The following is a 14,414-nucleotide window of genomic DNA, read 5'->3' on the forward strand; positions in this document are numbered from 1 at the left end:
TGGCACAGAGGCGGAAAGGGAAGAGGACAGTATTGCTGAGATCAGGCCACTGCACTCCAGCCTGGGCGACAGAGCAAGACTCCGTCTCAAAATAAATAAATAAATAAAAATAAAAGGAAAAAGAAAAACGTTACCTGAGAAGAATTTGAAGAAGAAATTGCTCACAAAGGTGAGGAGGGTTGAAGTAACAGAGACTGGCGTGCAGGACACAGTTACCACCCTGGCACAGAGGCGGAAAGGGAAGAGGACAGTATTGCTAAGCCCAGCAAGAGCTGAAGTCTAGAAGAGGACAGTGGCCAGGTAGAGAAACCCAGCAGCACTGCGGAACCACAGTCCGGCTGGAGGGGATGAAGATAAAGCCCTGAAACGATTTTCCCTCGCGTCCCTCCGCGGGTCTCTGGACAGAGCCTCCCATTTGCTCAATCCAATCACAAGTCCGAGGGCCAAGAAGCCCCAGGGATGAGGCTGCAGTACACAAAGCAGGACAGAGCGGACCAGGGGGAGCAAACCAGCGCAGGAGGCCAGGAAAAGTCTCCGTGGGCAGGCACCTTTTGAAGAAAGGCCTAGGGAACGAAGGAAGAGAGTGACTACGCCACTCAGGGGAAAAGCCTTCCAGAAGAGGGAGTGGCTCATGAAAAGCCCCAGGCAGGCATAAGCCGGGCCTGTCTGAAGCACAGCAAGGCCAATGAGGCTGGAGAGGAGTCAGAAAGGGAACTGGGAGGTGGGGGGCTGAGAGGTGGAAGGGGCTGGAAGGCTCTGCAGGTCATTAGAAGGACTCTGTCTCTCAATCCAAGTGAGAAGATCTGGAAGCCACTGGATGTTTCCAGCAAAGGACATCAATCCACTGACATTTTGGGAAGATTTGGGGCAGAAGATGTAGGGGGAAGGGTGAAATCTGGGGACAGCAAGGAGGTTTCCAAATGTTATCTTCTAGAATTGTTATACTTTCAAGTCTTAGAATTAAGTCTTTGATCCATCTTGAGTTGATTTTTATATAAGATAGAGATGGGATCCACTTTCATTCTTCTACATGTGGCTTGCCAATTATCCCAGCATATAAACTGGTGAAAGGACAGCCTATTTTGGGGAAAGGCTATATAAATTAAATAGGCTGTCCTTTCCCCAATTTATGTTTTTGTATGCTTTGTCAAAGATCAGTTGGCTGTATAATATTTGGTTTTATTTCTGGGTTGTCTATGCTGTTTCACTAGTCTAAGAGCCTTTTTTATTTATTTATTTATTTATTTTTTATAACATAACCATGCTGTTTTTGGTAACTAGAGCCCTCTAGTATAATTTAAAGTCCAATAATGTGATACCTCCAGACTTGTTCTTCTTAGTATTACTTTGGCTATTCAGGTTCTTTTGGGGTTCCATACGAATTTTAAGATTTTTTTTTTCTAGTTCTGTGAAAAGTTGTGATGGTATTTTGATGGGAATTGCATTTCATCTGTAAATTGCTTTGGGCAGTATGGTCATTTTCACAATAGTGATTCTTCCCATTCATGAGCATGAGATATGTTTCCATTTGTTTGTGTCATCTATGATTTCTTTCAGCAGTGTTTTGTAGTTTTCCTTGTAGAGAGTTTTCACCTCCTTGGCTAAGCACATTCCTAGGTATTTTATTTTTTTGCAGCAGTTGTAAAAGGGATTGACTTCTTGATTTGATTCTCAGCTTGGTCGCTGTTGCTGTACAGCTGTGCTGATTTGTACACATTGATTTCATAACCTGAGACTTTACTGAATTTGTTTACGAGATCTAGGAGTCTTTTGGATGAATCTTTAGGGTTTTCTAGGTGCATGATCAAACCATCAGCAAACAACACTAGTTTGACTTCCTCTTTTCCACTTGGATGCCTTTATTTCTTTCTCTTTTTTTTTTCTGAGATGGAGTCTTTCTCTGTCCCCAAGGCTGGAGTGCAGTGGTGCGATCTCGGCTCACTGCAAGCTCCACCTCCCGGGTTCACGTCATTCTCCTGCCTTAGCCTTCTGAGTAGTTGGGACTACAGATGCCCACCACCATGCCGGGTTAATTTTTTGTATTTTTAGTAGAGATGGGGTTTTACCGTGTTAGCCAGGATGGCCTCGATCTCCTGACCTCGTGATTTGCCCGCCTCGGCCTCCCAAAGTGCTGGGATTATAGGCGTGAGCCATCACGCCTGGTCTATTTCTTTCTTTTAACTGATGGCTCTGGCTAGGACTTCCAGTACTACATTGAATAGGAAGTGGTAAAAGCGAGCATCCTTTCCTTATTTCAGTTCTTAGAGGGAATGCTTTCAATTTTTCCCTATTCAGTATGATGTTGGCTATGGGTTTGTCATTTGTGGCTTTTATTATTTTGAGGTAAGTTCCTTCTATGCCTAGTTTATTAAGAGCTTTTAACATAAAGGGATGCTGGATTTTATCAAATGCTTTTTCTGCATCTACTGAGGTGATCACATGGTTTTTACTTTTAATTGTTTGTGATATATCATATTTATTAACTTGCACATAAACCATCCCTGCACTCCTGGTACAAAATCCACCTGATAATGGTGTATTATCTTTCTGATATGCTGTTGGATTCAATTAGCTAGTATTTTGTTGAGGATTTTTACACCTATGTTCGTCAGGGATATTGGTCTGTTGTTTTCCTTGTTTGTTGTGTCCTTTTCTGGTTTTGGTATTGACCCTAATTACTTATTATTTATATAAAATGCAGTTTATCTGTACTGATTTTTCAAAAAATGTTCATAATCATCTCTTTTGTGGTATCAATATTATGCATATCTCTAAACAATGTTGATTTCTGTTTCTCCAAGTTGGATTAATTATCTGCTCAATCATTGCTAATACAGATATGCATACCATCATTACAAATGACATGTCATACAAGTAATCTGAAACAAGAGATTTGACTCAAGATTCTTTTTAAAACTTAATTTGGTTGTAATTCTAATTCTAACATAATTTATTGATTTGGTCCAGGTTAAATGAATTAATCTTCATATTCCATACCACTGGACTTTTTCTACATCTTTTAAAAGTTGTCTTTTTCTACATCTTTAAAATGTTTCTACATCTTTTAAATCTTCCTACTTTTTGGTAGTTCTTGATGTGTTTTAAAAGCTCATTGACAGTCACAGTGGCATAACTCTATGAATAGAGTAAAACCACTGAATTGTACACTTTACATGTGTGAATTTTGTTATGTGAATTATACCTAATGATGCTGTTATTATCTTAAAGTCCATTGAAAATGAACAGTGCTAAGTAATATAATATTCCAGCCTGCAACTAATAATCAAAACAACCTAACCACTGTCCTTCCCAAAGCTATCACTGCTGATAAAAATATATGTTTGTTCAACTGAAGTAAAGAGATGCCATAGGTACACTTGGACAGATACAGAATACTCATGGTCCATTTACTCTAATATTAACATTTCCTCACACTCCCTGGAAATATAGAAACTGAATCTTGGAATCAACTAAAGGAAACTAACACGTGATTAAAATAGTTAATCATGGCCAGGTGCGGTGGCTCACGCCTGTAATCCCAGCTGTTTGGGAGGCCAAGGCAGGCGGATCACGAGGTCAGGAAATCGAGACCATCCTGGCTAACACAGTGAAACCCCGTCTCTACTAAAAATACAAAAGAAAATTAGCCGGGTGTAGTGGTGGGCGCCTGTAGTCCCAGCTACTCAGGAGGCCAAGACAAGAGAATGGCGTGAACCCAGGAGGCAGGGCTTGCAGTGAGCCGAGATCATGCCACTGCACTCCAGCCTGGGAGGCAGAGCAAGACTCCGTCTCAAAAAAAAAAAAGAAAAAAGTTAATCATAGACTCACAAATAACTACATCATTTATACTTTAGTGAAGTCATTTATATATGCATCATGGCTAAAGTCTAAGCATCCGTTAAGAGTTTAAGAAACATAATTTTTAAATTTATACAGGAATAGGCACCTTTTTCTCAAAGCTTAAGTTTGATTTGTAGACTTTTTTCTTTTTTTTTGAGACACAGTCTCCCTCTGTCACCCAGGCTGGAGTGCAGTGGCACGATCTCAGGTCACTGCAATATCAGCCTTCCGGGTTCAAGCAGTTCTCCTGCCTCAGCCTCTCAAGTAGTGGTTACAGGCATGTGCCACCACACCCAGCCAATTTTTGTATCTTTATTAGAAACAGAGTTTCACCATGTTGGCCATGCTTGTCTTGAACTCCTGACCTCAGGTGATCCACCCACCTTGGCCTCCCAAAGTGCTAGGATTACAGGTGTGAGCCACTGTGCCTGGCCTTGTAGGCTATTTATAGTCAACTCCTGATAACTCATAATAGAGAATGAAGACATAAAAAGTTATTACTGAAAGGAAGATTAATAATTAGCTAGACAAGATCATATATATGTTTGTAGAATCCTAAAAGGCCAAGGCCTGAAAACAATCAACTTATTTATTTTAGGGATGAGGGCAGTGAAACTCGCAAGAGTTAAAAGTATTGTTCAAAGTAACAGTCAGTAAGTGGAAGAGTAAGGATTCAAGCCTAAGACATTCTTTGTGTGTGTATATGTGTGTGTGTGTGTGTGAGAGAGAGAGAGAGAGACAGAGTCTTGCTCTGTCGCCCAGGCTAGGGTGCGCCGGCACAATCTCGCTCACTGCAACCTCCGTCTCCTGGGTTCAAGCGATTCTCCTCAGCCCCCCGAGTAGGTGGGGTTACAAGCACATGCCACCACATGTGGCTAATTTTTATATTTTTAGTAGAGACAGGGTTTCACAATGTTGGCCAGGCTGGTCTCGAACTCCTGACCTCACGTGATCCACATGCCACCATGCCCGGCCTCAAGCTTTAGACATTCTGACTCCAAAACCCAAGTCTTCTGGGATTCATAAGCTGAATTCTCATTCTGTAGCCAAAATTAATTTACAGGCCAAAAACATTAACTTTAAATTTATTTTTTTAAAAAAGAATAAAAACATTATTAATCTCTAAAGCAGGCATCCTCTGTGAGTAGAAACTTTAAAATACCCTTTTAGAATTTCAAAATAGTTTTATCAAATGTAACTCTGAATTCAAAACCAAAACCTATTTAACAATGAAGTCAAACAAAACTACAACAGGTCAATACCTATGTGTTCAAGAGTGATTTTAGGGATAGTGTTTTTCTGTTTACCTTTAGCCATGTCATACTCCTTAATCATTTTGAGAAAGTTGGAAATTTCCCTATCTAGTCGCTGCTGGCATGACTGTGCTTTCTGCAAAAAAAGAAAAGACAAAATTAAAACAAACTAATAAAAGATTTTTACATTACTTATGCTTTAATGTTTCTACCAAAACTTTCAGTACATAGATTGATACACCATAATAGAGACACATGTCTTACAGAGAAAAAAAAGGTGAGAGAAAATTTCCTTGTAAACTGAATATAACATTTAGTTAATCAAGTATAAAGTAAAAATAAATATTTTTAAGTTTTAAATACATTCAACATCTGTTGTGTAGATACCATACAATTGCATCAGTTACTATTACTATCTCATTACACCATGTATATCTGAGGAATTAAAATTCTCTGATTTATTAACACTTTTACTAGGCCTGATGAAATTCATCAAGAAATTATAAAATGCATTTCTTAAAAATGTATTTTAAAAACTGTTTTGTTCAAAAAAAAACAAAAAATTCCAGATGGTCCTAACATTTGGAAACCACAAACTGATTCTCGTTCAGCAATCTAAGTGCATACAGCCCCCACATCATCAGACCAAAAAGGACATTTTCTTAGTGTGTCAAAGCTTCTCAAAATAAGGTAAATTCAGTTATAGAAAGCATTCTTCCTTGTAATTTGAAAGTTCTACATTTTTAGATCCCTAAAGGCAAAAAAAAAAAAAAACCCATAAATATAGAATTTCATGATGAAAGTTGCATCCCATCTTAGTGCAGATTTAGACATCCAAAATGAAAGATGAGTCAAATCCATGTATTATATTAAAAACGTCATTTTGAAGGTAGTTTTATATACCATTTCCCTTTAAAGAGGTGGGAAGAATAAGAAAATTATCATTGTAAATTTGCTTGGTTATCAAAATAGAAAATATTTATTCTGAGAATCTTGACCTTATAAGCAGTAAAATCACATTCTTTTAGGTAGAGTAGTATCTTTACCCTTATGAAACTTCCCTACTTTACACTCCTAATCTCAGCTAACCCATCACAAAACATTTTGCACCCCCAAAATCAAACTTTCTATAGATCAGTATGTCAGGGTGGCATAGGTAAATAGTAAATACTCTTTTCTCCTATTTCACCTTATACATTTTTTAGTGCTTACAAAGCTCAATGCAACCACAGTAGAATTATTCATGTTATCACATTAGTGACAGGCAATGTTCTCTTCAAAATTTGTATTACTCTCCTTTGTTTTGAGGGCTCTAACAACACCTTTGTATAATTCACTTGGTGGGGAGAGCGGGGAGAATACCTACACCATGCAATTTAAAACACCATATATGCCTGATAATTTTTCCAGACACAGCCTGTGATTACAGGTTGAGGGGCAGGGAAAAAGTCTATCTAGAGGCACCGAAACATGCACTACAACCAAATGCATCACTCATGATTTAGTAATAGAAAATCATCATTCTTGCTCTATACATATTTAATAATATGCTTATGTGCAAGTCAATGATACTGTTTTATCCTCTCCTTTCTATGATGAAAGTAAGCTAGAGGCATAAAAGTAAGCAATGGCTTCAATTGCAGACTATGAATCTGTCCTGAAGTTATAATTAAAGGCAGGAAACACCTTCTGTAGCATCATCTTCAAATACATGAATCACATTTATCTTCCCTTGTATCATATTTTCATCTAACAGTTACTAAAAAGTTTCCTTGATCGATGGTTTACTTGTTTTAAAGGGTACATAACAGGTCAGCTGGAGAAGATTCAATCTACACATACTGTTTTAAGTTGGGTACAAACTATGTCTTTTGTTCTAAACAACTTAGTGCTTTCTAACTGATACTAAAAAGAACAGAGGTTATTAATATAATAAAACATAATATGGTCTCCCATTTGCTTAGTTGCCACTAGTTATATTTTGAAAAACTAAAAATCAATTTATGAAAGTTAATTCTTATTAATATTTTGCAGAGTCCAACATGGTTTCTCATTCTTGACTTCTATGCCATTGACATTATGTCAGGAACTGATATGATTTAGCTGTGTTTGCACCCAAATCTCACCTTGAATTGTAGCTCCAATAATCCCCACGTTTTGTGGGAGGAACCCAGTGAGAGGTAATTGAATCATAGGGGTGGGCTTTTCCTGTGCTGTTCTCATGATAGTGAACAAGTCTCGTAGGATCTGGTGGTTTTATAAAGGGAAGTTCCCCTGTAAAAGCTCTCTTGCCTGCTGCCATGTAAGACATGCCTTTGCTCCCCCTTCGCCTTCCACCAAGATTGTGAGGTCTCTCCAGTCATGTGGAACTGTGAATCAATTAAACCTCTTTCCTTTATAAACTACCCAGTCTCGGGTATGTCTTTATTAGTAGCATGAGAACGAACTAATACAAGGACTCTTTTTAAGTTTTAATTTCTATTTATTTATTCTACATAAATGGAATCTCACTATGAGCAATGTTATAATACCTAAAGTTTAACAGTATTTTAACTTTGCCCAAGTTATCTGGAGAAAGCACACAAGAGCAAGGATTAAACCCATTGGTACAGGGGCCTAGGGGATCAGAAATTACCCCAGGTGAGCACCTGTGCCACATTTACAACACAGGTCTCCTGCTTAGAAACCAAAATTTTAGCTGTTGGTTTTGTGAGTTAAGCTGATGTTAAATTACCTTATGATCCCTAACCTACAGGGCAGCTGGAAAATGCATATCAAGGGGGTGAATAGCTAGAGAGGAATGCATAGGCTAGGAGAGAAGTAATTAATTCCAGGTTATTTGCTGCAGAAAATCCACATTTGGTTAATTAAGCACAGAAGCAGATTGCCACCTACTCAGCAATAAAAACGAATAAACTACTAATACACACAACATTATGGTGAAAAGAGACAACTAAGAGCACATACTGTATGATTCCATTTACACGAAATTCTAGAACAGGAAAACTGACTATGCTTATAATGACATTGTCACTATATCAGTATCATTAGGTCAGTGGTTGCCAGAGATGGAAGTGGAGGGTATTATCTGGGAAGAGCAGCAAGGGAACAACATTTTGACATAATAAAAATGTTCTCTATCTTGATAGGAGTGGTGGTTACACAGACAATATACATTTGTCAGAATACATCAAATTGAAGACATAAAGTGAATTCCTTTTTTCTGCAAACATTATATTTCAATAATAATTCAAACTTTAAAAATAATAGACTGGAGAACTCTAATCACTTTCTTCTTTGCAGAAAATGGCCACTATTACAAGTAGTGGTGTCCTAGCACTTATCTTTCAGTCTTGCTAACTCCAACCAAATCCATTTCAAAGATAGCCCCATACTCCGGCCAGGTGTGGTGGCTCACTCATGTAATCCCAGCACTTTGGGAGGCTGAGGCGAAAGAATCAGTTGAGCCCAGCATTTCGAGACCTCCCTTGCAACATAACGAGACCTAATCTCTACAAAGAAACAACAACGAAAAAAATTACCCAGACTTGGTGGCACATGCCTATAGTCCCAGCTACTTAAGACACTGAGGCAGGAGGATCACTTGAGCCCGGGTGGTCAATGCTGCAGTGAGCTGTGATCACACCACTGCACTCCAGCCTAGACGACAGAGTGAGACCCTGTCCCAAAAAGAAAAAAAAAAACCCATACTCCATCTTTCCTAAGTCAACCCAAAAGCACATTTATTCTTTCTGACATCTGGCGATTATTATGCCCCTGCTGTCTAACTTTCTTAGTGTTTCACTTTGCAATATGTATTTACGTAAAGTAAAAATAAAAAACAAAAAAATGAAAGGATATGTAGAGAAAAGTAATTCCCTTTCACACACCTGACAATCTTATTTTGCACCTTTCTCAGCTGCAGAGCAACAAGTGCTAATTTCTCATCTTTCCTGAATGATCTAAGTCTACTCAAGTATATATGTGTACATCCCTGTTTTTTCTCCCGAGTAGTATCATATTTGATACATCATTTTATGCCTTGTCCTTTTGACTTAATTGTATATTTTAAATGTATCAGTATATATACATCTGCCTCATTCTTGCATGGATGTACCAATCTTTATTAGCTCCACATTGATGTACATGCAACTTTCTGCACATTTATTTTAGTTGAGAATCAGTTATTCTTTTTTTGCTGTTGTTTTTGAGAGTGTCTGGCTCTATGGTCCTATTGCCCAGGCTGGAGTGTAGTGGTGCGATCTCAGCTCACCCGCAACCTCCGCCTCGCAGGTTCAAGCGATTCTCGTGCCTCAGCCCCGTGAGTAGTTGGGATTACAGACCATGTACCACCATGCCTGGCTAATTTTTGTATTTTTAGATGCAGGGTTTCGCCATGTTGGCTAGGCTTGTCTTGAACTCCTGGCCTCATGTGATCTGCCCACCTTGGGAATCATTTATTCTTAAATCAGAAAAGCCTTATATTATTTTCTCATTCGATTAAACTCGAGCATCATCTGCTTTTTTTTTTTTTTTTGAGACAGGGTCTCACTCTGTCACCCAGGCTGGAGTGCAGTGGTGTGATCTTGGCTCACTGCAACCTTCACCTCCTGGGCTCAGGTGATCCTCCCACCTCAGCCTCCCAAGTAGCTGGGACTACAGGCATGGGCCACCACGTCCAGCTAATTTTTGTATTTTTAGTAGAGACAGGGTTTTGCCATGTTGCCCAGACTGGAGTGCAGTGATGTGACCACAACTTGCTGCAGCCTCAGCCTCAAAATTAAAAAAAAAAAAAATTTGTTTTTAAGATGGGATGGGGATTCACCATGTTGCCCAGGATAGTCTCGAACTCTTGGGCTCAAGCAATCCACCCACCTCAGCCTCCCAAAGTACTGGGATTACAGACGTGAGACACCATGCCTGGCCTGCTCATCACTTCTTGTAACACAGAAGCAGTTCAGATCCTACAGAATCAAGACATCTTCAACAAATAAAACCCCCACTTTGCTAGTACCACCCAGAGCATCTAAGAGCCTATCCCAGCACTGTCCAGTAGAACTTTCTATGATGCTGGAAATATTTTATAACTTCGCTGTCCACTGTGGTAGCCACATGTGGCTACTGAGCACTTGAAATGTGGCTGATATGTAGTTAAATATAGTTAAAATGAATAAGTAAATTTTTTTTTTAGTTGTCTCCCTCTTTCGCCCAGACTGGAGTGCAGCAGCACAATCTCAGCTCACTGCAACCTGTGAGCCCCGCCCCACCGGCTTCAAGCGATTTTGTTGCCTCAGCCTCCTGAGTAGCTGTGAATACAGGCGCCCGCCACCATGCCTGACTAATTTTTGTATTTTTAGTAGAGAGGGAGTTTCACCATGTTGGCCAGGCTGGTCTCAAACTCCTGACCTCAAGTGAGCCACCCACCTCAGCCTCCCAAAGTGCTGGGTTTACAGGCATGAGCCTCTGTGCCCAGCTGAATAACTGAATTTTTAAATTTTAATTATTTTAAATGTAAATAGCCACAGGATAGTTAATAGCTATCATATTGGACAGTGCAGTTCTATACCAATACTGTGCTTGACTAATTTCCAATTTTTATTTCTGAAATATTTTCAAGTTGCTATTACAGCAACAACCATGAGGTCAATAATTCTAGGATTCGTCTTATACAATCATATTGTATAAGACAATGTTTACTGAAAAATGTTTGTACTGAAAAACCGACTCACTCTTTTTCTTTCTTTCTAAGAGACAAGGACTCACTATATTGCCCAGGCTGAACTCAAACCCTTGGGCACAAGTGATCCTCTCACCTCAGCCTTTCCCTAATTTCTTATAGGTCTGTGTACTAATCCAAAAGCATGTTAAGGAAATAAAATCAGTTTTGTTGTTAATTCAGATGATTTTAGAGTATATCAGTCCTAGAATTCCTAATTCCCCTTAGAATGTCCATAGGTACCAAGAATAGACCTTTCCATAAATTGGCCCCTGAATTTCACTAGAACTTAAGAACTCAAGAATGAAGGGCATCCTGGAGCCAGTCTACTAACAAGCTATAATTCAACACACTTCAAAGCTCATTTCAGATTTTACCTATTTTGAACCAGTCTCCAGATGTTAAGACAGAATCAAGATTCACAGAATTGGCCAGGCGTGGTGGCTCATGCCTGTAATCCGAGCACTTTGGGAGGCTGAAGCGGGAGGATCACTTGAGGTCAGGAGCTTGAGACCAGCCTGGCCTACATGGTGAAACCCCGTCTCTACTAAAAATACAAAAATTAGCCGGGCGTGGTGTTGTGGGCCTGTAATCCCAGATACTTGGGAGGCTGAGGTGAGAGGATCACTTGAACCCGCGAGGTCGAAGTTGCAGTGAGCCATGATCACACCACTGCACTTCAGCCTGTGCAACAGAGCAAGACTGTCTCAAAAAAAAAAAAAAAAAAAAAAGACAAGAAAAAAAAGATTTACAGAATTAGCACTCAAACTCTGTTGGAGAGGAACACGTAAAAGCTAAATGTGCTTAATACTATAGTGCTCAAACTCTCATTGGCTTTAGGTGCAATAACATCTAAAAGGCAAAACCTTCATGGTTTTAAAGTTAACATGTGAAAAAAACATTAAAATAAGGAATAAACTGACAGATATAGTCGAGGTTGATGACCTGAAAATTTGAAAATTATGCTAAAGAGTAAATCTTTTTAATGGTATGTAAGTTAGTATGCCTTTATTTTACCTGTAACTTCCATTTAAAAACTTTTAAAATTATCATAATCCTAGGGAAGCTATTAGTATGCTTTGTAAATCCTTCCAGGTTTTATCACTTACCTCTTATTGAGGATAGGTAAATAGGGAAGGATTTCTTTTCAATTAGGGAATACCAACTGAAAGTTAAAATATTTAGCATCTTAGCATCTTTTTTTTTTTTTTTACTTCTTTAATGAAATTTTGGCCATATATATTAAATCTTCCATATTTTCACAGTTTTAATGTTATTTAAATGCTGTAGTAGATGTTACTTTTGCAAAGTCCACTGATCTGAAAATTTTGTTTCTGGTTCTCACATACACACTAGGCTTTAAACCAGAGGGAGTATGGTAAAGGAGTTGTCAGCAATTCCGGGGAATGTCTTTGACAAACATGGGAGGGTTCAAATTCTTTAATGTTCTGTCATAAATTAAGATTAGGGATTGAAAGAGTCAAAATACCTTTTATATTTAAATGTATAGGTCCCTAAGTTGATAAAACTCCTTAGGTATTAGGGAATTTAACTTCATTAAAATTGTTGAACTAGAAACATTCAAATCTTGCCACCAACTCATTTTATTTATAAAGACAAAAAAATTAAATGTAGTAGGCAAATTCATATATCCTGACATAATTATTCAGACTGAAACTCATCATCATTCCATAGTTCTAATTCTTCTAAACTCAATTCCCATTCTTTTAGATACAAGATGTAAATAAAAGGTACAGCCAGAAAATTGATGACCCCTCAAAACACCTATTTCATTTTGATTACCTATGCTGATAATCCTCTAGGGATAAGGCACTGGTGTCACTTCAGATGACTTCTCCATTCATTATTGATGCCTTAACCTTATCTCTTAGCAACCAAGCTACAGATTACAAGTGGTTTTAAAGGAAACCTACCGACCAGGAAAGGTATCACTATGGTTGCATTATTTAAACTCTGAAATCTGCAGTGAAGTCATAAAGGGCAGCAAGTCAAGCTATGCATGCTCCCCGTCCTGGCAGCAATTTTCAAACAGAATGACAGTCTGTTAACAGCAATGTAAAAAGTTTCACCTAAAAAAGTACAGTGCCTTTAAGGCACATGTCCATCTCATCAGAGCATATCTACAAAGGCATTTGACAGTATTACCATGACAGACATAAACTACCAACACAAAGTAAGTCAGCAAATAACAATACTATTTCTATTGTTAGGAATCATAATTTCAAAACCTTACATCTTAAAAAAAAAAGTTCTTAATAAAACTTGTATGACATAGATAGCTATAAAGGTCAGGTTACATTTTCCTATTTACCTCTAAGGATTTCTTTAAGTCTACGGTAGAAACCATATCTTCCTCCTCCTCATCAGTCAGCTGGTCCTGGGAACAGTAGTGAGTGCTGTAAGCAGAATGTTCTTCTATTGCTTCCAGCCAGTCCTGAAATCATGCAAGGATTTAGACGAGAGTGAAAAGCATTTTTATTCCAAAGAGATAATATTACAATGATATGAAAAGCATAAAATTTACCTAGTGAAATAAATATTACGGCCTCAAAAAGGAAAGCAAAGTAACCAATAATGAAACAGCAATGTGGGTCTCTTGTTCGTGATATGTCTGGATAAAAGCTTTTCCTAGTACTTTAAAAAAATCATCTGTAAGTTTACATATTCATGAATGTTAATATTCAAACACATTACAGAAATTAAATAACGAGAGAAAACTTTGTCACTTAAAATTATAGGTTCTCGTGACTGGGCGCGGTGGCTCACACCTGTAATCCCAGCACTTTGGGAGGCCGAGACGGACGGATCATGAGGTCAGGAGACCAAGACTATCCTGGCCAACATGGTGAAACCCCGTCTCTACTGAAAATACAAAAATTTGCCAGGCGTGGTGGCGGGTGCCGGTAGTCCCAGCAACTCGGGAAGCTAAGGCAGGAGAATGGCCGGAACCCGGGAGGCAGAGCTTGCACTGAGCCGAGATCACGCCACTGCACTCCAGCCTGGACCGCAGAGTGAGACTCTGTCTCAAAAAAAAAAAAAAAAAAAAATTATAGGTTCTCGTTTTCAATATTAAGAACCTGTCATTTTATAACTTAACAGAATAAGTTACTATATCGTAATGGATCCAGATACACAGTTTTACTAACTTACAATCAAATTAGAAGCACAAGAAACTAAGGTCATGTTAAAACAGCCAATACTTGCCCTGATGCTTTAACTTTTACTCTATTTTTAAAATAACAGTGATTTCACAAAAAAGAATGTTTGGCCTAAAAGTACCCTATTTTACTTTTTCCTCATTTTCTTACACTATACTCAGGGTCAAATCTTACCATTTTATGAAATGTTGGGAGAGTCATGAGTTAGATTGTTTAGGGTTCTTTGCAGGGCCAAAGTTTACCACTTTGGAAAATAAATTTAACCTCTTACATAGTTTACCAAAAAATCAAGATATGTTTATGAACACTGCTTTATTTTTATTTTCATTATTTATTTATTTATTTATTTTTATTATTATACTTTAAGTTACATATGTATACATGTGCCATGTTGGTGTGCTGCACCCATTAACTCGTCATTTACAT

At 38.3% G+C, this 14,414-nt stretch overlaps 1 protein-coding gene across 2 annotated transcripts in view; it reads right to left on the reverse strand.

Annotated features, from left to right (window-relative positions):
- Positions 1-14,414, reverse strand: part of OSBPL1A (oxysterol binding protein-like 1A) — a 237,844-nt gene that overhangs the window by 137,446 nt on the left and 85,984 nt on the right. Inside the window, exons 13-14 of one of the 2 annotated variants that reach the window (XM_011939267.1) lie at positions 13,142-13,264; positions 5,148-5,229 (exon numbers count right to left, since the gene is read on the reverse strand). In XM_011939267.1, the coding sequence (XP_011794657.1) occupies positions 5,148-5,229; positions 13,142-13,264 (205 nt within the window). Of the gene's footprint in view, positions 1-5,147; positions 5,230-12,612; positions 12,677-13,141; positions 13,265-14,414 lie in introns of those variants that run through there. The other variant, XM_011939268.1, reaches the window with a different exon arrangement.

Source organism: Colobus angolensis, unplaced genomic scaffold, assembly GCF_000951035.1.
Source record: "Colobus angolensis palliatus isolate OR3802 unplaced genomic scaffold, Cang.pa_1.0 Scaffold18, whole genome shotgun sequence".
NCBI lineage: Eukaryota > Metazoa > Chordata > Mammalia > Primates > Cercopithecidae > Colobus > Colobus angolensis.